Below are 21000 nucleotides of genomic sequence, written 5' to 3'. Positions count from 1 at the left end.
TCGTTCTGTGGCGGTGTCTTGGGTTGAGGTGGCATTGTAAGATGGGATGGTGATGAAGTCTTTTATGTAAAATTCATATTTTTTTTAGTTGAGACACGGACTAGGGGGAGCTGCCGAGAGAGAGGAAGAGAAGCATTCTTGGAGTTCAAGGGCATAAGTCGGTGGGGAAGAATTAAGAGGAGCACATAATAAAGCGGTATATACAATGGAATAACACATATTAAATAATTGTCAGATACCCATTGCGACTGCCTTGCTAAAGTAACCTTATAAGGTTTGTGGGGTTGCCAAGGGGAAGGAGCAGAGGAAGGAGCACTTTGACGGCAGGCAGGGGGGAAGCTTCCTTATCTTATCAGTGCGACCCCTCCATTGTCAACCACAGCAGTAGGCTGCAGCTCGGCCAGCTCCAGCTTACAACTCCCACCTTGACAAACACCAGTTTTCCATCAACGGTGATTTCAACAGTCATTTCAGAAGAGGTCGTTTTCCAAATTTCAGCGAAGAAGCGACACTATCAGTCACGCCCAGTTAGCCGATCGGCAAAAGGGGATCCGCCATCATGGGTACCTCTCCCTGCCTCTCTCTCCATCCCTCATCGATACTAACCATTGCCTACCTATGACAACAGAACTCCCACTCACCGACAAGCTCACCTCCAACCACCTCGACGCCCTCTACTCGTACACGCACTTCACCTCGAACCAACCCCCCTCCCACATAGGCGACCACGCGTCCAAACCCTGGGTCCAAGACCCCCAGTACTTCAAATCCGTCCGCATCTCCCCCGTCGCGCTGCTCAAGATGGTCATGCACGCCCGCTCGGGCGGCTCGCTCGAGGTGATGGGCATGATGCAAGGCTTCATCGACCGGTCGACCTTTGTCGTCACGGACGCGTTCCGCCTGCCGGTCGAAGGGACAGAGACGAGAGTGAATGCGCAGGGGGAGGCGGACGAGTATCTGGTTCAGTATCTGAGCGGGTGCAGGGAGGAGAGCAGGCAGGAGAATGTGGTTGGGTGGTATCACTCGCACCCGGGGTACGGGTGCTGGCTGAGCGGGATTGACGTTGAGACGCAGAAGCTGCAGCAGCTGCAGGGACCGATGGTAGCGATTGTGGTTGATCCTGACCGGACGGTGGCGGGGGGGAAGGTGGATATTGGGGCTTTTAGGACTTTTCCGGAGAATTATACTGGAGGGTCTGGGTCGGGAGGGTCGGGGGGAGGAGGGGATAAGAGTGTGCCATTGGGGAAGATGGAGGATTTTGGAGCGCATGCGAGTAAATATTATGCTTTGGAGGTGGAGCATTTCAAGAGCACGTTGGATAATAAGCTGTTGGATGCGCTGTGGAATAAGTATTGGGTTGGGACGCTGGCGGGGAATCCGTTGTTGACGAATAGGGATTTTGCGAGTAGTCAGATGAGGGATTTGGGGGGGAAGGTGAGGGAGGTTGTTGGGGGTTCTGGGGGGAGGCAGGGTGGTGGGAGGTTGGCGGGGACGGGGGTTCCGTTGGGTGGTGGTGGTGGTGGTGGTGGTGGTGGTGGTGGGGGAAGCTCGTCGAAGGCACGGGGGCAGGATCTAGACAAGATTATTCGGGATGTTGGGCAGGTTGCCGTTAAGGAGAGGGCCGGGCTGATGGCGGCGGAGGTGAAGGAGAGTATTTTTGGGGGGTTAAGGGAGAGGGCGAAGATGGGGGGTTGTGGGTGTAAGCATGAGTAGGGGAAGAGATATTGAAATTTATGAGAATGATTAATGTATGGCATTAGATATTTGGTGTTTGGGGAGCTGGCAAGATGGGTGGGTTACGGGTTACACAGGGACCATATTAAGATGGGGAGATGAAATACAGTTTTATTATTACAGATGAAGAAGACAATGCCATAATTGTGGTTGGGTAAGGTACATCATAGCTAACAGAGCTCTACGGGTATGGTTCGTGCCAGAGATGAGGAGATGAAACTTGTTTTGATAATTACAACCGAGTAGAGAGAAACAAAGAGTAGAACTGTGAAGTTTATGCAATTGCCAAAACCGAGGCCATACCATCATCGCCCCTTTTCTCTCCAAAGAAAGACAAAAACCAACAGACATATATTCCCACAAAATTGAACAACAGTATCAACATCAGCCGTCTAAGGAGAGCCCCAGTACTGTAAAGCCTTTCACCGCCGACAGCATTCAGTCAGCTGGAGAAAAAGCACTCCCGTTTCAGGCTTGGAGTATCGCCTTTTGCAAGACTGAAACCCCGAAACGGGTGTGCTTTTTTTTTTTTTTATACAGCTGACTGAATACTGCCGGCGATGACAAACCGAAGCTTTACAGCGCCGGGACCAGGCCGATCCCACCAATTCCCCACGCCCCTTTTGACTTTTCCCATCTCTTTTTCTTCTCACACAGTCGTTTTTCTTTTTCTCTATCCTACATACAAAACTCCAACAACAACAACAACAACAACAACAACAACAACAACAACAACAACAACAAGAAGACAAGATCCTACTCCAAGATGACATCCCCCATTTCAATATCAGGCAGCACATCCGTCCACGACCCCGCCTCCACCTCCCCTCCCTTGCCAGTACCAGCACCGGCCGCCCCCAACGCCCCCTCCCCCACAACCCCAGCAGCAAAAGCATCACCCCCATCACCACCATCCCCCTCCCTCGCCACCTCCCCCGCAGCCTCCAATCTCCTCACCGTCTCCTCCTTGCCCAAAACCTCCATACTAAGCGGCACCGTCAACCCCTCCTCCCCAGCCAAAACCGCCCACCGACATATCTTCCACGTGTTCCTAGTCACCTTCTCCCCCTCCTTAAACCCAATCGCCTCTTTTCTCTGGGCTAAAAACAGGGAAATATACTCCTTTGTCCACTCCTCCTCAGGAATACCCTTCAACTCACCAATCAACCAATCAACAGCCTGACTCAACGAACAAGGTTGCGAGTTGACCGTGACAGTAGAAATGTCAATGCAGGAGGTTTCAAGAGACGATCGCAGGGCAGAAGGGGATAAAGTCCAGTATAGATACCGCAGGGGGAAAAACGCCGGGGGTGTACGGGGGTGATTGTGCTCACAAGGGACGAGATTCCCCTCTGGGGTGGTGGGAGGGTTAGTGGTAGACTTTGCTAGGTGGGCTTGAGACTTGAGGATTATCTGCACCAGGTCAGCCACGTACGGGGCCGAAAAGATTCTTGGATTGGGGATCCGGTCGCCGAGGAGATGGAGGCCGAGGGAAGAAGGAAACTCGGGGGAGGGGGACCGGGAGCGGAGGGACTCGACCGAGGATAAAAAGTCCATAAAGGGGGTGATGTGCCGAGTTTGCAGGTCGGCGAGCAGGGACGGGTTGGACGGTAAGGTTTGGGGGAGGAGTTTTAGGTGCTGGGTTTGGAGGAAGGAGAGCTTGGAGAGGGAGACGATGATGTCGCCTTTCGAGAATTTGAGGTTGAACTGCGTCGGGGGTTTAAATAGTCAGCTTTGGTTGGTGATGACGGAACGGTGTGCGAACAGGATGGGTAGGGTAAGTGAAGAGGGTAAGCTATGGGTGAAGTCCGGGGCTTACAATGTCAACCATCTCGTCCAGACTCATGACGTCTCCGTTGGGGCCGGACTTCTTTTTGGCACCCCCGGTGGCGGCGGCGTCCCGTCCGCGCCAGCCCAACAGGGCCACAAAATTCAGTAGAGTCTGGGGTAGGATTCCGTGCTCTTGATACCAGGTCATACTGACACCACTGTGGCGTTTGCTGAGTTTTTGGCGGTTCTCATCAACCAACAAACCCAGATGACCGAACTGTGGGGGAGCCCAGCCAAAAGCATTGTAGAGTTCGACGTGTTTGGGTGTAGAAATGAGCCATTCCTGGTTGCTTGTGTTAGCCCTGTCGATCCGAAAGGGGTTTGTTTGTTTACTTACAGCGCCCCTGATCACATGCGTGATCTCCATGTGTTTATCGTCCACCACATTGGCGAAGTGATAAGTCGGAAATCCATCTCTCTTGATGATGATGTAGTCATCTTCAAACTCCTTTTTCCTGAAGTGGTTGTAGACGATGTCTCTCACAGCCGTAGGGGTCTTTGCGCTTCTGAATCTGATGGCAAACTTCTCGCCTTTGTGTGCCCTCTCCTCTGACTCGGCAGGTGAGATGTGACTGCATGTCCCAGGGTACAAAGTCGGCTGTCCGGCTGCATTTGCGATCCTCTTGTGTTCTTCCAGGGCTTCGGGTGTGCAGAAGCACCGGTAGGCTTTACCTTCAGCCAGGAGCTCGGCGGCATGTTGATGGTAAAGGGGCAACCTTTCAGACTGAGTCAGTCAGTGCCCGATGCCTCTTTAACAGTTACTAGGGGAAGCCTTACTTGTCTGTACGGACCAAATGGCCCGTTTACATCGGGGCCTGTCAAGTGGTGTTAATGAGCTTGGCTATGCTGACTCGAGCAGATGGTGAGGTACCTTCATCCCATGAAAGACCAGCCCATTTCAGGTCTTCATACAGCTTGGACTCTGCATCTGGTACAAGACGGCTCTAGATTGACTGTGTGAGTTTACTTGATGGAGAGTGAATGAGCCGGAGAGAGAATCACCTGGTCTGTGTCTTCAATGCGCAACACAAACTGACCACCAGTAGCTCTGGCAAGGAGGTAGTTGAACAAGGCAGTTCTTAATGAACCTAGGTGAAGATATCCCGTTGGTGAAGGCGCAAATCGGGTACGACATGGTGTGTCGGGGAGCTGGACCCTGTTCTCACGAGCTTGCCGGTCTGGGTTGTGAGAGAGCTTCGAAGAGCATGAAAAACATAATCTTCGCTGAAATATGTGTGATGCTTGTTGTGATCGACTCAGTGAGGTGAGGGCTTTCCACCGGCCATATGCTGACCACAGCTGCTGCCCCAAGAGGCTGTTTCCTCTCATCGTGTTTAATTCCAGAGTTGCCCAGTTTTGGAAAGAATTGCATGTGTAAGTGAGGCAACAGTGGTTGATGCTGCTATGGAGCCAAGATGCTCTAGCCACAACGCCAAGAGAGCAGATTCCAAGTGTGGAGGTGACATGTGGCGTTGCGGCCCCTGCAACAGAACCCTTGGCATTGGACCCCAAGCCCCCACTGCCCGATAAGAATTTCAGGTGGGGTTGCTGTACGATAAGATTTCAACATGGGATTTCACAATTCTTGTCATTCATGACCATGAGACATGGAAAGATATCTGTCTATAGCTCTCTCTATTCTCAAGATTGATTTTATTGGCATGCAGAGATAGGGCGGATTTACATGAGATTCGTCGCGGTAGACGATGCTTAGGCAGAGAAATGCAATCTGAAGTGTTGCCCTGTGATTCATAACATGATAGATGCAGGCCAGACACAGACATGGGATGTCTAGTGAAATATCAGATATCACCTGCACATCACCTACCGGCTATCGGGTCCAGAAGTTCCCGCAATGGTCATTGTGTTCATCCTGAGTTCTCCAGGTTGAACTGGCTGCCATGTCTCTGGATGTAACAAGGAGCATTATGAGGTTAGGATCAGTGGGGGAGGCTTGTAAGAAACATGAGTTTGGAAACGCTTGAAGCAAATAAAATGTTTCACCAGCCTTTCGTCTAATGTTTGTTCTGAGGCGAAAGGTTAAGATTTAAAAACTGTTTGCTTGCCCAGCAAAAGTTGGGCGTCGTGGCTCGAATCCTGGCACACTCTGGAGCACTTTTCTCGCTACAGCCTGGAACGCGGGGCGCAACCTTCATGGGCTAAAAAATCAGTTACAACACCACTGCTTTCCCAAGGCTCTACCATCAACCAACTTCGACACCACCCCGCCATCCCCGGAAAGCCACAGAGTCGCATTTGGACAATTGTTGCGGCATACGGCTATCACACGTCGGATCAATTTTATAGAAATCCGAAGCTAACGGGGTCTCGCAATCATGGACAGCAAAGAAGAAGATGTTGATCTCTACGGTGAGTCGCATCCTACATCCTTTAGGCAGCCTTGGCTGTCTGAAAGATTACTGACTGCGAATTTTCCTACTCGCAGCTCTCCTCGGCGTAGACAAGTCTGCCAGCCCAAATGATATCAAGAAGGCCTATCGAAAGGTATGTACTGTGCCACCACGGGTCTTACCCGGTAGACACTGACGATTACAAACCAGTTGGCCCTGCTACACCATCCCGACAAGGTCTCCGAAGACAAGCGTGTCGAGTCCGAGGCCAAGTTCAAGGCCATCACACAAGCCTACGAGATTCTTCGTGATGACGAGAAGCGCGAACTCTACGATACCCATGGCATGGCTGCCTTTGACCCATCAAGAGGCGGCGGCCCGGGCGGTCCGGGCATGGACATGAACGACATCCTTTCCCAGATGTTCGGCATGGGCGGTATGGGTGGCATGCCGGGCGGTGGCCGTGGTATGCCCAGACGTCCCAGACGCAGCCCCGACGAAGAGCAGGCCTACAAGGTGACGCTGGAAGAACTTTATAAGGGGAAGACTGTCAAGTTCGCCGCCGAGAAGCAGGTTGTGTGCAGCCAGTGCAAGGGCAGCGGTGCGAAGGAGAAGGTTGCGCCAAATCCATGCGAGAAGTGCCGCGGTCAGGGTGTCAGAGAGATTCTCCGCCCATTCGGCCCAGGTCTCGCTCGTCAAGAAATTATTCGTTGCGACCACTGCGAGGGCTCGGGCAACTACTACAAGGAGAAGGACAGGTGCAAGAAGTGCAAGGGCAAGCGGACTGTCAAGGAGAAGAAGGCGCTGGAGCTCTACATCGACCGTGGCTCCATGCAAGGAGACCGCATCGTGCTCCAAGGCGAGGCAGACCAATTGCCAGACCAAACCCCCGGCGATTTGATCTTCCACCTTGTCGAGGAGCCCCATGACGTCTTCACCCGTATCGGTCACGATCTCTCGGCCGACCTCAATGTCACGCTTGCTGAGGCTCTCACCGGCTTCTCTCGCGTTGTGGTCAAGCACCTTGATGGCAGAGGTATTCACATCAACTACCCTCGCGGCAAGGTCCTCCGTCCCGGCCAGGTTCTCAAGGTCGAGGGCGAGGGCATGCCTCACAAGCGCGGTGAGGCCAAGGGTGACCTGTACCTTGTTGTCAAGATTGAGTTCCCCAAGGACGGCTGGCTGGAGAGTGACGACGACCACGAGGCGCTGAAGAAGCTTCTCCCTCCTCCAGGACCCCCTATTGCTGTTGACGAAATTGATGACGTCGAATTCACGGACGATGCGGACATTGAAGAGGTATGTTTTCTCTCTCCCGGACTGATGAAAACTGAACACTGCTGACTCAAATCTAGATGGGCGCACACCAAGGAGACCCCAGATACAGCGGCGGGGAGTGGGAGGAAGACGAGGATGACGGTGAGGGCGGCCCCCAGTGCGCTACCCAGTAAAGGAGTTTCAAGTGTAGGATGGGATTTTCGGCGGGCTGGGCGTTTGTCAAAAGATTGGACCAGACGGCTTCAGGATTAGTCCACTGTCGTGGTCTACAACACCACAGATTCAGTGAAAGACTGTGTCCCCTGATCGCCCTCGGATGCTGGGTCTGTTGAGGGCCATGATGTGGCACGTCACCAAGGAGACTTTCCTCAACAAGGGGAAATATCAAGCATCGATAGATGATAGCGTCAGGTCTTTGAGGGGGCCGGCGCTGCTTTTTGAGGGTGATGTAGCATTTTTTCAGCAAGCACATAGACTCATATTTTCATAATGGATCATGGCTTTTCGGGGATCATATCATCCTCCAACTCTTCCTCGTACGTCCAGCAAAGGAATGCTGCCTCATATCGCTTGCATCAATGACGGAAATAGGCTTATCGATAAGATATTTGGGCCCCACAACATTGACAATCTGTGCCGCAACTGCCAAGATTCCGCGGCGAGTTAGTCTGTGCGCACAGGCCACCTGTCTAACAATTTTCCACACCAGCCCTAAGCCCACCAGCTCTCCCAATTTCTGGAATTTTTCCCAAGGTAGGTCCCGATATCGACGCCAGCCCATCGTCCACCATCAATCCGACAAAACACCGTCAAGGTATGTACCGGCACCCCCGCTATCATCGCTCAATTGATACAGTCGATTTCTAACACTTTGCAAAGATGGTTGCCGCCAAGAAGCACGTCCCGATCGTCAAGAAGCGTACGTACCACGAATCCAAAATATCCCACCCCGACGACACTATCCGCACAAATCATACACACGATGTTTTTCCCTCGCTCGATCTGGGCGACAACACAGCAACCACCCGCGATTCACGGATGAAAATTGGAGGACATGATTGTTGACGAGAATGGTTCTGAACAGGCACGAAGCGCTTCACCCGCCACCAGAGTGACCGGTTCATGCGGGTGGACTCGGCCTGGCGCAAGCCCAAGGGTATCGACAACAGAGTCCGCAGACGGTTCAAGAGCAACCTTGCTATGCCCTCGGTATGTGGCACATTTTTCATCTCGGGGGAGCCTCGAATTGAGCATGCGGAATTGCTGCTGTTTTTTTCGAGGCCGGGCAGACAATTAGACTTCACAAGTCACGGACTACAAACGACAGTGGCTAACCTGTGCGGTTGCAATACTCTCTAGATCGGCTATGGCTCCAACAAGAAGACCCGCCACATGATGCCCTCCGGCCACAAGGCCTTCCTCGTCAGCAACGTCCGTGACGTCGAGCTCCTCCTCATGCACAACAAGACCTATGCTGCCGAGTACGTCCCCATCCTCCCGTATCGAGCCCGCGAATATGGAACGCTGCCGAGTGAGGTTTGAACAAACAAAACTGACTAACTGTTTACAGGATCGCCCACAATGTCTCCTCCAGAAAGCGCATCGAGATCATTGCCAGAGCCAAGCAATTATCCGTCAAGGTCACCAACGCCAAGGCCAAGGTCACCACCGAGGTCTAAATGGTCAGCACTCTTTGCGGGGCAACATCATCTTTTCGTGTTTTGGGGCATCTCAGGGGTTCTTAGGGAAAGGTCTGCTTTTTGTCTGTGGTTTAACTAGCGAACAAATTCAGAAGCTAGTGGAATACAACCCAGAGCTCTGCTCCGTCTCACGGGCAAGGCAAAAAAAAGAACAAAACGAGGCAGCTTACAACAACTAATGCGTGCTTTGTTTCTTGGGGAAATTCTGTCAAAATGGGCGTTCACTTCTCACCGGGAAGGTCTGACGACCGGAATCAGCAAAGGGTTACTTCTGGGGCATGACAAAACCGAGGATATTCGACATGATTGGGACAGGGCTAAAAAAGCGGGCAATTGATCTTGACATACTCCTGAGGCTTTCTTTGTGATGATATGATTACTGGTGTCGAGTTCTATGTGTATGTCAGTTCCTGTCTTTCGTGGCTGATTCCTCTGGCTTTTGGCCATATTCTGGGCAGTCTCATATTATCCCTTTTCTAACTGACTGCCTGTTCAAAGAAGATTTGAAGAAAAACATACCATGATGAGCTGTTGTCCTAGCATCAATGATTCGACACTTGGCCACTTGCCTTTCCTGAGATACATCCAAGAGAACATCTCTAGTGCTTACTTGCCGTTTCTCTTGTATTTGTTCTCTTTCTGAGCTCATGAAGCATGTCTGCATAGTCAATAGACTGTCGAGATATAGGGGTAAGAGTTCGGTCTCCAAGAAAAGCTCTTCACCGATCCTGTCATAATGGCAAGCTCTGGTGTTGACTATCACATACGACCATACGCAGCTGAAAATACGGCATCCCGTCCGCTCTGCCCGAGTCAAACAGCTGACCGGCCGAATCAGTACTCAGGTGGGTGACCACTGGGGAATCCTCGGTGTTGTATGTTTTAGTCTTTTTTATCTCTTTTTTCTTTTTTTGGCTAATGGATCGTTCATCAGGGATAGCTGGGGACCTGGGTCAGATGTGACGGTTTGCTCGGTCCTCATTATTGATATGATTCAGTCTGGGGTTAAGAAGATGGTGAATGATCTCGCCATCGTTCTGATATCGAGATGTGGTGCCTGAATAGCTACAGGGTAGAGTTGTTTCTTCAAGAAGCAAAGCTTTCTCATAATGGCCGGCTCTGACGCTGACTATCACATACGACCATACCCAACCAAAAATACGGCATCCCGTCCGCTCTGCCCTAGTCAAATGGTTGAAGGGCCGAATCAGTACTCAGGCGGGTGACCACTGGGGAATTCTCGGTGTTGTATGTTTTGGCTTTTGCCTCCTTTTTTTTTTTTTTTCTTGTTACGGCCCGAGGAGATGAGTTGAGTTTTTGAATGTGACTGTTTTGGATCTTGTCTGTTGATCATGATTCAACCTCGGGTTAAGAAGATGATGAATAATCTCACCATCATTCTAGAATTGTTCTCCAAGAACAGGCTTTCATATCATGGCCGGCTCTGTCGCTAACTATCATATACGACAATACCCAGCCAAAAATATGATATCCCATCCACTCTGCCCTAATCAAACGGTTAAGGGAAAGTTGAAATGCAAAAACAGCCCTTACCCCTTGGTAGCCCCGAAGTCATTGCAATGCCGTCGCAGAGAGTAAATCAGGAGGTTCAGCGAATGAACGGCCGCCATGAATTCGAAGGCTCGCACGCATGTCTTGTACGACATGGCGGCGAGGCTGAGACCTGCTTTCCATGTGTTTAGGCAGTCAACAGCAGCTGCGTTCTCATTCTCAGCTGGTCCGACCTTTGAGCAACCCCCTCACGTCTCTCGACGGCGGTTGTATCCCGGATCCTACGACCATCTTATTACCTTATTCTTAGTGCGAAGCAGAGCCAGAATTATTGGCTGATACGATAAACATGACCAAACCCGGGCTATGGGACCGCTCTAAACGTCGCTTGAAGTCCTATGTTGCCCGTACCTAGTTGAGGATAGCCGCCGCTCTTATCCGCTCCACCAACGACTCTGAGATTTCAGAAGACGACTATGATTCTGACGAGTACGATGATGACGACTCTGACGATAGTGATGATGACGATGAGGACGATGAGGATGATGAGATCACATTCTCACGGCGCATATCCCCAGCGCCGGTATGCGGAACAGCTAGAAACGACCTCTTGTGGCCTTCCGATAAGCGCCAGCTGAAAGTGCGCTTCCTTAACGGTACGACACAAGAAAAGGACTATGTGAAACAGCTTGTCAATAAGCATTACAACTCACTTCCTCTGCGGATCAAGTTCTTCTTCTTTACAGACGGAACTTCTGGCGACTCGGACATCCGCGTCCAGTTCAACGACAAGGAGTCTTGTAGCTACCTTGCCCGCGATGCAGAGCGTTACCCCAATAAGCCCACCTTATGGATTAATCGGTCGACGACAATAAAATCGGCGGAAACAAGAAGGCAGTGGCTCCAACGCACAATATTGCATGAGTTAGGTCATGAGTTGGGCATGGAGCACGAACATGGACATCCAGACTGTCGTGCCGACTGGAACCGGAGGGTCCTACAGGCAAAGACAGGATGGACTGCGGAAAAGGTGCAGCATAATTAGAAGAAACATCAGTCCCCACGAATAAAGCTCGCACCGTACGACAAACACTCCATCATGCATTACCGGATAGAGATTGGAGACACGCATAACAAAATCCAGCCCGTACCGCTAAACAGTGTCCTGTCGGATGGAGACAAGAAATTCTTGATGGCCCTCTATCCTCTCCCGATAGCCTCGAAGCCAACACCAAAGCAAATACCAAAACCGGTCGTCCCCGCCACGAGGAAACCAGTGGTAGCACCGATACCCGCCAAGCCAGCAGTGGTCACAACGAGCAAACCAGTCCAGAAACCGACACCCGGCACAAGTCTGGTCACCGTCCCAGAAACCAAACCCCGGACAAACGTCACCGGCAACCGCCAGGTTTCAGGGACCGTGGTTTCAGGGACCGTGGGAACAGTCAGCACAGTTACGCAGCCTCTCACATCTTACACACACAGCGTTAGCTATCACGGCCAGGGACCAAGCGCCTCAGTTGTTGTCAATAATGGCGGCCAAGGACAAAACGCCTCGATTGTTGTTAATTGTCAAGGGCCAGGTGCATTGGTTCAAGTTGTCAATGACAACTGCAGCATACAGGTGACTTCGGGTCAGGCCGCGTGGCAACCTGCACCTGTGGTGAATCGCATGCATGTTCAAAGCTGCTGCTGTTGTTGTTCTTGCAATGGGTTCTATGGAGGCAGCATGGTCACTGTGCCAATGGTGCCAGTGATGCCAGTGATGCCAGTGATGCCAGTGATGCCCATGGTATATGGCAATGTTTTGCATTATGCTGGCCATTAAATGGTGCGGGTGGAGATATTCTGTGACAAAAACTACCTAGGTATAAACGTCAGTGATTGTCGGTTTTTTTTTACGGTGATAAGGAGGTTTGGCAGTTTTCTCACTGTGTAGCAACTATTGAAAAAGGTCAAAGGAGCAGGATAACTGGGTATATTGCAAAGGTACACGTGTGGTACCTACGGTGTGAAGAAGGTAGGGCTGTAGAGAGCTTGGCAGCTTGGTTATATGTGTTCTTTTGGGTATATATATGGTCATATACGCTCCTTTCAATTGCTTTCTTTTATTCAAACATTCCATCCATCTTTTCAGTTCAAGTATACTCTTGCATCACGTCATGGTGCCGGTGTGTCCGGTGTTGAGTGTGATGCTGTGCGTGTGGTGCTGTCAGTAAGCCGGCATAATATCAGACAGCATGGTGGAGGCAGAAGCAGTGTGTGGACAACCAGCCGGAGGGCAATGGCAGTGAGGTAACTGATGGATAGGCCACGGCACAACGAGCAAGATATGTAGACAAATAGAGGTCAACATCTTCAATAAACATCAACATTACATTTCTCTAACACAAGGTCTTGTTGAGCAGTTGTAGACCAGTAAAGTAAGGTCGATACGAGCCAGAAACAAACATCATAAAGGTATGTACACGAACTCCACGCTCGAATAATATCATATTAACCAACCCGTCATGAATCTTTCCTTGCCCCGAATCATAGTAATCTTCCCAAAGGAACGCCGCGCAAAATTCTAGAACCATTATCCTCATCCTCAACCAATCTTCTGTGTCCATTCCACCACATTTTCATCTTCCCTTCCAAAAGGGAGAAATAAATAGAAATTATGCAGTTCCCCATCTTTTCCAAAAGATGGTCCGTAAAAGGACGTGTGTGAACCTGTCTTTTTGTGTGCATGTATGTCGACAAAAGGTTCAATAAGTATGTCGTAGAAATCGCTCTCTCCAAAAAAAACAAAACAAAAAAAAAGGGGGTATCGAACAAGAACCAAACCACGCGCCTCACAGACCAAAAAAAAAAACCCCCCTTAAATCAACCACACCAACACCCCCATCACAACCCCAAACCCCGTCCACTCCACCACCCTCCCCTTCCTCCCCGCCCAACTCCTCACCGCCTCGGGCGCCAGCGTCTCCTGCACAAACCCCGGCCCGCAAACAAGATTAATCTGCTTCGCGGCCCCCTCATACGTCAGGCTGATCTGCTGCCTCCTATCTGCCGTCGACGCCTGGTAGATATTCATCGTCTGCCTCGTACATTCGTCACACGTCGTCACGCTACTCCCAGGCAAGCTCTTGTTGAACGGGAGGAGGGTGTACAAATAAGTGTTCCCCCTGCTGGTGGTGTTGCCCACAGCATTGGCAAAGCAGTACGCCGACGTCTTCTCATCCCGTAAACAGCCGACACTATAAATGGGCGCGTAGGCAACCATGGCCTTGTACGTGTTGACGATGGCGGGTGTGCCCCAGGTGTAGTCATTGCCGCAGTTTTCCGTCGAGGTGAAGTTTTGGGCTAGCTGGGCAAAGTACTGGGAGCAGCGGGTGGCGTTGGCTGCGCAGGTGGCGTCGAGGGTGCGGGTGATGGTTACCGGGGAGCGCTGGGCGTCAAAGAAGGATTTGGAGTGCTGGGTGGGTTAGTATATATGGGAGGGGAAGAGGGATGGAGATGAAAAGCTTACATCGAGGAGCATGGAGAGGGGGTAGCACTCCTTGAACTCGGGGGTGTTGAGGAACCAGTTGATGAATTTGGGGCATGCGTTGGGATCACCGTTAGATCCTTCCTTGAACCCAGAGGCCAAGCTGTCGAGATGTGTTGGCAGGGCGCTTGGGGCGGTCTCGGAAGATGTAGTGCTGCTTTGTGTGGGCTTTCCAGCAACGATGGCGAATGTTGTTGTTACTGATGGCTTGGCTGATGAGCTTGATTTCTCGTCCTCGTCGTCGTCCTTGTTGTTCTGACGCTTCTTCCACTGCTTCCAGTCTTCCGCGTCTCTTGGTGAAAGCATCACCCACCCATTGTCTGTCTTGTATGGACTTCTGGTGTCGATTATCAATGTCTCGACAGACTCAGGGGCATCTGGTGTGGAGGCCAAGGCGTGACAGGCCAAGCAAGCGAAGAGGGTCAGGATGTTGGTCCATGAAGGTTGTGATCGGCGGGCCCAACCCGAGGAGCTGGTTACTATCTGTCCGGCCATTTTTTTATGTCTGTATTGTGTCGCGGCTGCGGGAAATGGCTCCGATTTCACCTGTGCGACATCACCTTGTACCACGACCCAAGTTTTTGAAGCTGTTATTTTTTTTTTCCCCTAACGAGTGACTGAGTGGACGATCGGACTGGGTCAGACAAAACAGATCGGCGTTGGACGTGAAGAGTAAGGTAGTTGACACTAAGCATTGGCCTGGGCAAAGATGTCGTGTTGTATTATATCGACCTGTTCTCTTTTCCCCAGTCCACCCTGCAGGACTTGGCCTTGGTTGAGGACCTGGACCAGCTGGATTTGCTGGTAGGTCAATATGGGGAGGCCGGGTAAATATACGACTGCCGCGTGGGACGAGCTGGACACCAATGAGACGGCTTGCGAGAGCGGTATAATTTGAGCGATAATGCCGTCGCCGAGTTTGGAAGGAGAAGGCTCCAGCTGACTGACGGAATACTCGTGAAGATAAGTGAATATCTCCTTGGCCGTGAGGGTGAACGAGTGACGACGGAGAGGTGTGTGTTGGAAACAAGCACCACCCAAACAGAGAGAGAGCAAGCAGCAACGGCAGAGCCCAAGAGTAAAATAGAAACAAGCAGCGGCACAGCGGGCGAGACCAGTCCAACAGTCTTGGGAGGTCCAGGGGACCCTGGAAGCCCCTCCCAGATCGGGACGTGGACGCAGGCATGGGCTCCTCCAGGAAGGGCATCCGCACCGCGCAAGATGGGTCAAGATGCACCGTTGGGTGCAGCGTGCGTGGGGCTGAGCCCGGTTCAGGTGGTGTTTATTGAGCAGCCTTTTCCTATTTTATTGGAGCTGCTCACGCCCCCAACAAGGGTTGCAGAGAATATTGATTCTCTGCATCTTCCTGATCTCTCACGATAGGGAACCATCTTTCCAGACTTTTTTCTCTTCTGGTTGTTTCGACTTCAGGTCCAAAGGTGGAGACGCGCCTACCAACACACAGACGTTTGCTGGGCATCTGACCACGGAAGGAGTCATTTGGGATGGATGAATAAAAACAAGAGATGAATATTGATGGCGGGTGGCGGTCTCGGACGCGGTTCCTGGCTCCGAGCCGAATGGGCGACGCAGGTACAGATTAGACCAGAGCGGCTGGATATGAACCATTCGATGGCTCGACTTCTATCGAAATCTGGATGATGAACCAAAGACACTGGCACGGGGGAAACAGCACGGTCGTGGTGTTTTTGGAAAGCAGTTAAATCTCCGCATAAGCGAAATTTATAAATGGTACCTGGCCATTGGGTCCTGTCTCGATATGGAATGGCTTCTCTTTCCCACACCTCAGGGCACACGACAGGACGATGGCGACGTTGGGTTTACTGAACGGTGTTTTGACCGGGAACGGTGAATGCGTGAGGGAGGCGCTTGATAAATCCTTCAAACAGCGGGGGAATGAATGAGCATCGGTCGGTGATTTCCACCGTCATCATGTTGAGGTCTTGTGTGTAAGGCGCGTCAAATCCTTCTTCGCCAGGGGGTCCCTTCTTCAGCAGCCTCTCCACGTGTGGCCGGCCAAGGAAGCAGCCGGATCGGCGGCGGCGGGAGCTGTGGACTCGCAGAGCTTGGGCTCGCGTTATCGGAACTCCCCGCCGTACCATCGACGGGGGTGTAAATGAGGTCCACTTGGCCGGTGGTCGAGACCTTTACCTTCAGTATCTCCTGACTGAACCTCTTCACCATGACTTCTTCTCACGATGCATACCCCGAGTCACAACATGAAAAGAAAACTTCTTCACGGGGTCGACAGTCAGATATGCCACTCGTATGTTGCCCTCGTGGCACCGCATCCCCCGCGCGGTTTGAAATGTCTCTGTGGCACCCGGAGTGCAGGAACGGTGGTCCACGATGCAAGCCACTGGGATGACAGCATGAGGGGAACCACACCATCACGAACCACAACCTCTCAGCCCGTCCTCTCAGCCGGCCGAACGCCCTGAGAGGTCCTGTGAGCTGTCATTTTTCTCTTCAAGAATGCCCGTGCTGTTCATCCAATATGGGAACAAGATCCCTTCAGCGCTTCCAACAGGCATCTCCCTCCCAGCCACTTACACCGATTGGGCCGGCATCAACCCTCATCTCCACACAATAGCCAGACGCTTAACCGCTGGATTAAACGAACAGGCCAAATCACCAACAAACATACTCGGTTGACAGCTCCTTTGAGCGTCAATTTCTGGTAAGTATTTGCCATCAGCCAGTGATCTATCAGGCACACAAGAAACAATGTCAATAACAATCATGAAATTCCCACCAAAAAGAGAACCCACACCTCTTGATTTGACGACCCTTAAGTCAGCGTGTTATCCCCTCCTTTACCTACCTGCTGCGGACACAGTCATCAACCGACATCTTGCCTGCGTCAGGTCTCCGTTCTGCGCCGTACGGCAGCACCCTCACCACCATCAAGACTGTGGAGCAAAGGTCCGGCGTACACCGAACTACTCACCCATGCCTCAGACCAACGTGGACCTTGTGAAAAGCTTCATGGTGGGAAATTTCCGTCTTTTATCTTGTTGGCTTCAAGGTCCAGCCCTGCGTAAGGTACTGTGTATTTTGTATCTGGAAGAAGAACTGTAATCAGTGCTTCCATGCGTGCTTCGTAAGTCTACACCCACTTTTCCCGACACCAACATATATGTGCCACACTTCCACACCGGGCACAGCATCATCACCGCACCTCCACACCATCCTCCCCCATCCCACCCGTCCGAACCTCGCCTTTTCTTTCCAAGCCTCTCGAACAAGGTGGAGGCAGAGTAGGTAAAGTAGGTATCACATAGGTCGGAACCCTAAATCGACCCGTAAGGCTGTGCTGTTCACAGAAATGCTCTCCGTGGTTTCTCAGACGGGTCAAGGTCCTAGCGTAGATGGTAACAGTATGTCACTTCGCGCCAATAGAGGAGATTCACAGGTATCAGTTGCTCTTTCCTGTCTTTGGTACTACTGTTTGAACCCCAGAGAAAGGAAGGCACGACCCACCGCCAACCTGGAATTCCCACATTCATACTACACACACGCAACATTGAGTTATTTCATCCCTCTGCTCTGCGCTCAATGTCTAAGCTACCCTTCAACATCAACAGTCCACAGCGTCATATCATCGTACTCGAATCCCGCTTTTGTAATACCCCCAGTCGTAGGAACAGTTCTCTCTTGCGCTTTTAACATATTATCCCATTGCATTTCCCTCGCTGTGCTTCCATTCCATACCCTTGAATACAAACACAAACAAACAGACTTTCATAAAACCCCTTTTCCACCTTGACAGCAACCCCTCCGCTTACGCCAAATACACATAATTCCCCTCCTCCCTCTCAATATAATCCTTATCAATCAACCTATCCCCACGTTAGCAACCTTCCCCCTCATAATCTTCCTCCAGGAAAAAACTTACTTCTCAATATTCGCCTTAATCTCCCCCGGATCCACCGCCCCCCTGGCTTTGGTCTGGTTGATAACCTCGGCCACAAGCTGCGCATGCCCCATCGTCTTCCTGCTCTTCATGATCCTCACAATCGCCGCCTGCGTCTCCAGCTGCCTGTCCCTCGCCACCTTCTCATGCGTCTCCTTATTCTCCTCCCTTGTCTCCTTGAGCTGAATCTGATTGATCTTGACCCTGAACTTGGGATCGGCAAACGCCCTGTTGACGGTGAAGGTATCAGTAGGGTAAACATCCCTCCCCTTGGGAGCCTTGGACAAGACCCTCGACTTGCCACAGGCGAGGGACTGGAGGGTTCGGTCGAGTTCAGCGCCCGTCAGAGAGGTCGATTGGGAGATTTGGCTGTATGACAAGGGGGTGTCGTCGGGGACGTCGTTGAAGAGCATCAGGACCGAACCTTGCTGGGCAGAAAGCGAAAGCTCCTTTGGCCCGCGATCGAAGCGGGCTTTGATGATGCAGTGGGACATGTTGTGCTTCCAGGTGAGTTTACGCCCAGTGTGCTTTGCTTGGTAGTACGTTTCAAAACTTGTGGTTTGCTCCAACACCTCCTTGGGCAGCGTGACTTTGACGTCGTTGTACGTCGGCCAGGCAGAGTGAGACAGGACCTTGACAGTGAGGTCAACACCACCCTTTGTGGCTTTGCCTGTGCCCGCCAGCCAGGTCTTGTAGGACGTCATCTCGTCCCTGGAAAGCTCCTGGTCCTTGAACATTTGCTCGAGGTTGTGCGTAAAGTTAGCACCGCACTCGCCTTTAAGTTTGGTGATCATGCTCCGTTCCGCATCTTGGCTGGCGCTGCGACCCAGGAGTAACCGGCGACCCAGGTCTTTCTTGTAGAAGGCTTCAAACGTGTCCTTGCCGTCGATGAACTTGAACAGCTCGAGAGCATGACCCAACTGTGTGTCCAGTTCAGAGTCTTCGTCGCCTGCGGCGGCGAGGCCGCTTCTTTCAGCGATGGCCTTGTCCTTGTTGTCTGACAGCAAGGACTTGGGAAGAGTCTTGAGGCCACCACGCAGCAACATGTCGATGTACTTGGCGATCATCTCGCCAACCTTGGAAGTACCTGTCCCCCAAGCCGAAGTACTCTTGGAGTCGTTCATGAAGCCGCCAAAGGATTCTCGGAGGCCGTAACTGTAAACTTCGTCCTGGTCGAAAGCATCCCGGATCATGACGTACAGCGACCGCCGCAGTTCCAAGAGGCGAATGACCATCTCGTCGCCCCTCGCCGTGTCACTGACAATCGCTGAGCCAGTCTTTCTGATGTAGCTGTCCCACGGCTCTTTGAGCTTATTCTGCAAGCCGGACAGCTTGAGCAGCTGATACAGCGCCTTCATAGAAGGCACGTCCTCAGCTTCGAGGAGCTTAGCCACGCTCCCAGTGTCAAGCAGCTTCTCCGAATACTTCGTGATGAGAACCCCATGCGCGTCCTGCAGCAGCTGTCGTTTCGTCGTGCTGTCAAACCCGTAAAAGTCGCACATGTGCTCCTCCCTCTTGAGCAGCGCATCGATGTGCTTGATGTAATCCCTCAACCCACAGTTTTCACTCTTCTGCTCGGCGAATTCTTTGTAAAACTCGTATGAATGCTCCAAAAACCAGGGCTCGAAGAACTTGCCATAGACCCCAAACACCTTCAGCATCGTGACCGAGTCCTTCAGCAGTTGCACCCTATCCAACCCGCCCGGGATCTGCTCCCTTTCCTGGTCCTCCCTCTCCTGCATTATGAGCGTAATCATTCCCCTGAGAACCATCACCCCAAGCGGCAATGCCTTTGTCGCACTCCTCGGCCCAAACGCGGCTTTCCTGAACAAACTAATCGCCATATCATTCACCCCCTGCCTCCCCTTGTCCTCCTTCCCAATCGTAGACTGCAATAGCAGGTAACTCCTGTCCAGGTACGAGTACACCTTCCTCACAATCAACATCCTGGCATTCCACCTCCGATACACCCCCATCACCGCCGCCGTAACTTCAATTACATTAAAATGCGTGGTATTGGCAGTGACCTCCTTCCTCAACTGCCCAATGCCATCATCCGAGGTAAGCCATCGGTCACATCGATCCTTCAGTCGGTTGTACAGGCTCTCCGCCTCGCCCTTCCGACATAGATCCTCCACCCCTCTGTACAGCAGCTCCATAGGCTCGCCTGTAGGGCGGCCGGCAAAGATAGCGTCCAGGGCATTATCCAAATCAGCTCGAGTTCGGGTGTAGTATTCGTCCGCGCCGGCCCTTTGCGTCGATGTCGTCTGGCGCAGGTTCTTGATTACTAATTTTCGTGGACCGAGATGGGGTTGTAGGCCTGTGATGCCACCTGGTCGACCGCCGCCGCCGCCGCCGTAACTGCTGTTGGATGGCCGGCCGGGGCTGGAGTTTTGTGTGAGGTCTATGAATTCGGGCCGCTTGCCTTGGGCTTTGGATGACATTATGGGCTGGAATGGGTCTTGTTGATGGGGGGTGGGGAGTTGGGCGGATGGGGAGAAGGTGTATTCGCCTCGGGGGCGTTTGCCTAGGTTGTTGCTGGCGGCGGTGCGGGTGGTGTTGTCGTTGGTGTCGGGGTCCGAGTAGGAGTCGACGCGGGGTCGTCTTCGGGAGGAGGATAGTTGTGGTGGTTGTTGGTGCGCCGCGGAGGTCGCTGGGAAGTTTGGAGGATAAGAGGGAGGCATGGACCGGTCGCCGGGTCCGCCGGCGAGAGAGAGGAGGGAGGGTTCGGCAGAATCACAGGACTGGTTGCGGCAAAAGCGGGAAGGGTTAGCACGTCAGTAGCTCATTGGCATGTAATTCTGCGTGGGTTGGGATTCTAGAGCAGTTCCATGGATGCTGCAGATGCTAGTTGGAGTTTATATAGTTGATGACGGATTTAAGGGAGCTCGGAGGTTCAGGCACAGTGTTTGATCTGGCTTTATCAGGCCTGCTGTGCGGCGGCGATAACTGTACTACACTGTCTAGATAAGCGAGCGCGGGGAAGTGGGGCATTAATCCTCCAAGATCTCACAGGCTTCTTCCCAAGCCGTAGACGACGGCACACGCGATAACGGGTGTACCAGCTAACCCGCAGCGTTGGCTCCTCTGGGCCAGCGTTGGGAGCAGCCCTCTCATTCACTGCCT

The 21000-nt window shown here is 52.1% G+C and overlaps 7 protein-coding genes across 7 annotated transcripts; 4 read left to right on the top strand and 3 right to left on the bottom strand.

Moving 5' to 3' along the window:
- Positions 1–355: 355 nt before the first annotated feature.
- RRI1 (COP9 signalosome catalytic subunit rri1) lies at positions 356–1713 on the top strand (the record flags this gene model as incomplete). The annotated part of the gene is made up of 2 exons (XM_062893405.1): positions 356–563; positions 629–1713. Exons 1-2 carry the CDS (start codon positions 560–562, stop codon positions 1711–1713), a joined length of 1089 nt encoding a protein of 362 aa, XP_062739203.1. The 5' UTR covers positions 356–559.
- A 443-nt stretch (positions 1714–2156) lies between these two features.
- Positions 2157–5184, bottom strand: MSE1 (Glutamate--tRNA ligase mitochondrial; the record flags this gene model as incomplete). The annotated part of the gene is made up of 7 exons (XM_062893404.1): positions 4567–5184; positions 4436–4508; positions 4342–4379; positions 3902–4288; positions 3554–3847; positions 2495–3441; positions 2157–2412 (listed from the first exon to the last, which is right to left on the bottom strand). The coding sequence occupies exons 1-7, from the start codon at positions 4891–4893 to the stop codon at positions 2157–2159; spliced, it is 2322 nt and encodes a 773-aa protein (XP_062739202.1). The 5' UTR covers positions 4894–5184.
- Positions 5185–5508: 324 nt separating this feature from the next.
- On the top strand, positions 5509–7729 carry XDJ1 (DnaJ-like protein xdj1). Its single transcript, XM_062893403.1, has 4 exons — positions 5509–5934; positions 6011–6069; positions 6126–7214; positions 7271–7729. The coding sequence occupies exons 1-4, from the start codon at positions 5901–5903 to the stop codon at positions 7364–7366; spliced, it is 1278 nt and encodes a 425-aa protein (XP_062739201.1). The 5' UTR covers positions 5509–5900; the 3' UTR covers positions 7367–7729.
- A 142-nt stretch (positions 7730–7871) lies between these two features.
- Positions 7872–10192, top strand: RPL32 (60S ribosomal protein L32). The gene is made up of 5 exons (XM_062893402.1): positions 7872–8112; positions 8278–8402; positions 8553–8674; positions 8764–9291; positions 9392–10192. Exons 1-4 carry the CDS (start codon positions 8073–8075, stop codon positions 8870–8872), a joined length of 396 nt encoding a protein of 131 aa, XP_062739200.1. The 5' UTR covers positions 7872–8072; the 3' UTR covers positions 8873–9291; positions 9392–10192.
- Positions 10193–10754: 562 nt separating this feature from the next.
- Positions 10755–11450, top strand: QC762_705480 (uncharacterized protein; the record flags this gene model as incomplete). The annotated part of the gene is given in 2 exon segments (XM_062893401.1): positions 10755–10812; positions 10831–11450. The coding sequence occupies 2 exon segments, from the start codon at positions 10755–10757 to the stop codon at positions 11448–11450; spliced, it is 678 nt and encodes a 225-aa protein (XP_062739199.1).
- A 1298-nt stretch (positions 11451–12748) lies between these two features.
- Positions 12749–16628, bottom strand: QC762_705470 (uncharacterized protein). Its single transcript, XM_062893400.1, has 2 exons — positions 13920–16628; positions 12749–13865 (listed from the first exon to the last, which is right to left on the bottom strand). Exons 1-2 carry the CDS (start codon positions 14430–14432, stop codon positions 13269–13271), a joined length of 1110 nt encoding a protein of 369 aa, XP_062739198.1. The 5' UTR covers positions 14433–16628; the 3' UTR covers positions 12749–13268.
- Positions 16629–17249: 621 nt separating this feature from the next.
- QC762_705460 (uncharacterized protein) lies at positions 17250–20558 on the bottom strand (the record flags this gene model as incomplete). Its single annotated transcript, XM_062893398.1, has 2 exons — positions 17250–17800; positions 17857–20558. 2 exons carry the CDS (start codon positions 20556–20558, stop codon positions 17743–17745), a joined length of 2760 nt encoding a protein of 919 aa, XP_062739197.1. The 3' UTR covers positions 17250–17742.
- Between the last annotated feature and the right edge of the window lie 442 nt (positions 20559–21000).

The sequence above is a fragment of the Podospora pseudocomata genome, chromosome 7, assembly GCF_035222375.1.
Source record: "Podospora pseudocomata strain CBS 415.72m chromosome 7, whole genome shotgun sequence".
NCBI classification, from domain to species: Eukaryota; Fungi; Ascomycota; class Sordariomycetes; order Sordariales; family Podosporaceae; genus Podospora; species Podospora pseudocomata.
Note: the sequence above shows the minus strand (reverse complement) of the source record. Positions and strands in the feature narration are given on the sequence as shown.